The following is a 4,370-nucleotide window of genomic DNA, read 5'->3' on the forward strand; positions in this document are numbered from 1 at the left end:
TTATATAATAGATAATATTAGATCATATACATATGTCTTACGATTACCATTCAACTTGTGTTCAATCTATTTTGTTTCACTTAATTCGCACTAACCATCTACGTTTATTAATGTTTTAGTCCAATCAACTTTCTTTGCACCGTCCATTTCATTTAAATCCTTTAAAGTGCAATGCAGTGTTAATAGATAACGAAAATTATCCACTCAGTTCCTTTTCAACGTTTCTGAGTCGTCGAGTTTAAAAAGGTAACATTGTTAATTCCAACGCATCTATTATATATTCTCAACTGAATCCTCCAACTCATTTTGCACAAAATACTGCTATTATAAGAAAACATATTCTCTTCTAATAGTCTATAAATCATTGATGTATTAAATGAATCATCACCCATGTTTAACCCAAAAAATACTACAATGTTTCTATCATATGATATTATTTGTGGATCTCAGGGGTACAAATGGCAACATGTAGAGGTTAGAGAGAACGGGTGGTGCGACATGACTTGCAATGTAAGGGTCTTATATTTTAATTAGGCGTAACGAGTTGGCTTAGAACTGAAAGCAACCTGGTCCATCCCCATAACGTTATTATACTCTTATATTTGAAATTAATCTCTTTAATAAGAAGATTATGACCGTACGATAAGGAAACGTATACATAGGTGATATATTTATAGTTTTTAGCTTTTTTATAGTAGCTTATTTTAAAGAGTGTTAGGGTAAATAAGTCTTGAATTAAACAGAAAGGGTTAAGATAAAAATCCTTGATAAAAAAAAATGTTTATGAAACCTTTAAAGAATTATTTTTCAAAGCCAATAATGGGCCAGAAGATCGAACCTATATACAGAGGTTTGGAGTGAAGCCTATATAAGACCAAACCACGATAGTATGAGACAATGACTGACAAACAAAAAAAGCAACGTGAATATAAATTTGCAGAACATTTACATATAGAATTGATTATAGCCGCAAGCTAGTATCTTTTAGGAGTCTTGATTCAAATTCAACCGATAATGTAAGATGATATGAATAGTGTTCTACCACTAGTAGTGAAATATATTCCGAAGTTCAGGTTACACAAGTGTTTTACAATGCAAATATCTGCAAAACGCATCTACACGGTATTTCAAAGCTTAACCACTATATTTATCTAATGAGGTTAAGTAAAGATTTTGACTCTTTAACCCACCAGCAAAAACAAGTTTTGCACCCGTGTCCTATTTGTCTGTTGGACTTGTGTGTATCGGTAAGAAAACATTAGTACGTATCTAAAATTTAAATATTTAGTTAGATGTAAATGACATTGTTTTGAATTCAAATGTTCTTTTCGTGACTTTTTGTTACTTTTACACACATATAAATATATTGACCGAGAAAAATAAAATACATATGCACATAAATATTCGTAATTTAAAGAATCATGAGAGTGATCAGCAACCACATCCAGCAGAATAGTATCTACCTTATATTGTAGCTCTAGAATTTTCTCACTTATATATAAAATATATTCCTAGCTAGAAAAATAAAGTTAAGATTGAGAAACTAAGATCGTGAGAGGACAATATTAATTTCAATAATGAAAAGTTGGATCATGGATACAACTGCAAAGAATATTTTTTTTTGTAAGGGAAGCATTGGAAGCAAGGAGTCAAGCGGTGAGTGAATCTTGTGACTGTTTCTGCTGTCACTGTTTTATCTTTTTCCTTTCTTTAATTATTTGAATTTTTGCTTTTTATAGTTTTTCTGTTCTGTTGTAATAATTGTAAGTCTGTTATATTTGATTAAAATATATATATTTTTTTTTAGATAAAAGTGTGAATGTGGTGACCAGAAAAAATAACAACCCAAAACCAAAGAAGAACCTAATCCACGTCTATTAGTTGTGGTGGTGATTCTCCTGCCAAACCCTAGCCGGTCATCACCACGTCCATCTCGTGTCGACTGCCTTTATATTCCTATTTTTTTTTTTATTACAACATGTTGGTTCTGAATTGGGGAGGGGAAGATTAGCATTGGCCCTTACTCCTTATAACATCTTAAAGTCATAAAGGAGACATTATTATCTTAGACAAAGTAACAAAATAGTTAGATATTTTATTTGAATTTTTTTCTTTATAATGAGGTAAATTCTAAGTGGAACCTCAATCAAAATTTATGATCTACAAAAATCAGATATTATTAAAATCTTTTATGGAGCCAACATCTATTTTAAAAAAAAATATAACCAGAACTTCCGGACCTAAATTCAGACTAATTTTCAAAGTGAAAATCAGCTAATTTTGTCATTTTAATTTAGACATTTTTAAATGTTGTAAAGGGTTTCATAAATCATAACTTTATCATTCTCACCTCATGGTGAAGAATCCTTTAGCCACTAAACTACTATATGTTGGTTTATTATAGATATTTTATGCCTTGATTTCTCTAGATATCTTCCGAGTTTTTGTATTTTTATGCTGTGACATATTTTGTTTGAAGTGGTAGAACACCACGATATATAGCGTATGGCTGCGAACGCATAATCTGAAGTAATCGTGGGGGCGAAAGAGGCGTCTACAAGCAATACGAATAGTTTGTTCACATGTTTATATAAAAAATAAAAAATAAACAACGATTTAATTACTTCATTTTGCAATTTCGTTAAAAGAGAAAAAAAAAATAAAAGAAACAAAAAATACCTTAAAAAGAGGGAAAGAAAAGATGCCTTGGAAGTCACTTGCTTTTCGTGAATGAAAGGCAACCATGAGATGAGAGAACACTAACCACTTGCTTACTCAAACTATTCTTACTTCAACAAGTAGATCATCTAACTATCACACAACCCTTTACTTAACTCCCACTATATTCCTCTCCCTCTCCTAGCTCTTTCATTATAACTTGCACATTTCATTTTCCTCTATTTTCTTAAAAAAAATTATAATATTAATATTTGATTCAATTTTTCGAAAAATAATCCCCAATGATCAACAATATAGTAAGTAAGAGAATTCACAAATATTCATCTTTTTATGTAAAACAATTCAACTAGTAATGACAATCTATTAACGCTGGTGTGGCTGAGAACACTATCCCTTGAAACTTTGACTCTCTTAGATCATCTTCTGGTGCTGGTAAATTAAGATCCAACGGTAGATATTTCCTCTGTTGCTCCATCGAACGGCTCATANATAAATAAATAACGATTAAATTACTTAATTTTGCAATTTCGTTAAAAGAGGAAAAAATAAAAGAAACAAAAAAAATACCTTAAAAAGAGGGAAAGAAAAGATGCCTTGTAAGTCACTTGCTTTTCGTGAATGAAAGGCAACCATGAGATGAGAGAACACTAACCACTTGCTTACTCAAACTATTCTTACTTCAACAAGTAGATCATCTAACTATCACACAACCCTTTACTTAACTCCCACTATATTCCTCTCCCTCTCCTAGCTCTTTCATTATAACTTGCACATTTCATTTTCCTCTATTTTAAAAAAAAAAAATCATAATAATAATATTTGATTCAATTTTTTCGAAAAATAATCCCAATGATCAACAATATAGTAAGTAAGTAAGTAAGAGAATTCACAAATATTCATCGTTTTATGTAAAAACAATTCAACTAGTAATGACAATCTATTAACGCTGGTGTGGCTGAGAACACTATCCCTTGAAACTTTGACTCTCTTAGATCATCTTCTGGTGCTGGTAAATTAAGATCCAACGGTAGATATTTCCTCTGTTGCTCCATCGAACGGCTCAAACTGATCTCAATCTCTTCCTCTGTACTGTTTCTGCTAACTTCAGCCGTAGCGGCAACGGGGCTAACGGCGGGTACGGCTGTCCTGTGCCGCCTCATGTGACCACCGAGCGCTTGCCCGGAAGTGAATTCCGAACCACAGATCGAACACTCGTGTACTTTGTTTGCCTTGTTGATGATGATGTTACTTGCCTGTGAAGCTAGGGCTGAGCCGGAACCTTTGAAAGGACTGTTTTGCCCTTCTTCTGAGGCACTAGACTTGGGCTGCATCAGGGGTGATCTAGCCTTTTCTTCAGTCAACGTCCTAGGCTTCTTGTGGCTTGCTCTGTGTCCACCAAGTGCTTGGAACGATGAGAAAGTCCGGTTACATGTTTTACACTCGTACACGTAGAAACTCGAATCCTCCGACGAAATCTTCTGATGAACTTTTCTCGAGTTCTTGAGATCCGGCGATGGAAGAACTGTCCCACGAGCCAACATGATGAGACAAATCGCCATGTCTTCCTCTGCTTGAGTACAATCAGTAGTAGTCACCGGAGACGAAACCGCCGAGTTGTACTCGTCAGAAACAGCTCTTCCTCCACTCCCACCGGCCGATGAACTTGTGGAGGTGACGGTTGTCGCCGTCGT

At 33.9% G+C, this 4,370-nt stretch overlaps 1 protein-coding gene across 2 annotated transcripts in view; it reads right to left on the reverse strand.

Moving 5' to 3' along the window:
* The window catches only part of LOC104750081 (zinc finger protein ZAT5-like), a 3,078-nt gene continuing 1,621 nt past the window's right edge, over positions 2,914-4,370 (reverse strand). The window contains exons 2-3 of one of the 2 annotated variants that reach the window (XM_019237912.1): positions 3,677-3,908; positions 2,914-3,099 (exon numbers count right to left, since the gene is read on the reverse strand). In XM_019237912.1, the coding sequence (XP_019093457.1) occupies positions 3,026-3,099; positions 3,677-3,908 (306 nt within the window). In that variant the 3' untranslated portion in view covers positions 2,914-3,025. Of the gene's footprint in view, positions 3,100-3,483; positions 3,909-4,370 lie in introns of those variants that run through there. The other variant, XM_010471827.2, reaches the window with a different exon arrangement.

This window comes from Camelina sativa, chromosome 16 (assembly GCF_000633955.1).
Source record: "Camelina sativa cultivar DH55 chromosome 16, Cs, whole genome shotgun sequence".
Classification (NCBI taxonomy): domain Eukaryota; kingdom Viridiplantae; phylum Streptophyta; class Magnoliopsida; order Brassicales; family Brassicaceae; genus Camelina; species Camelina sativa.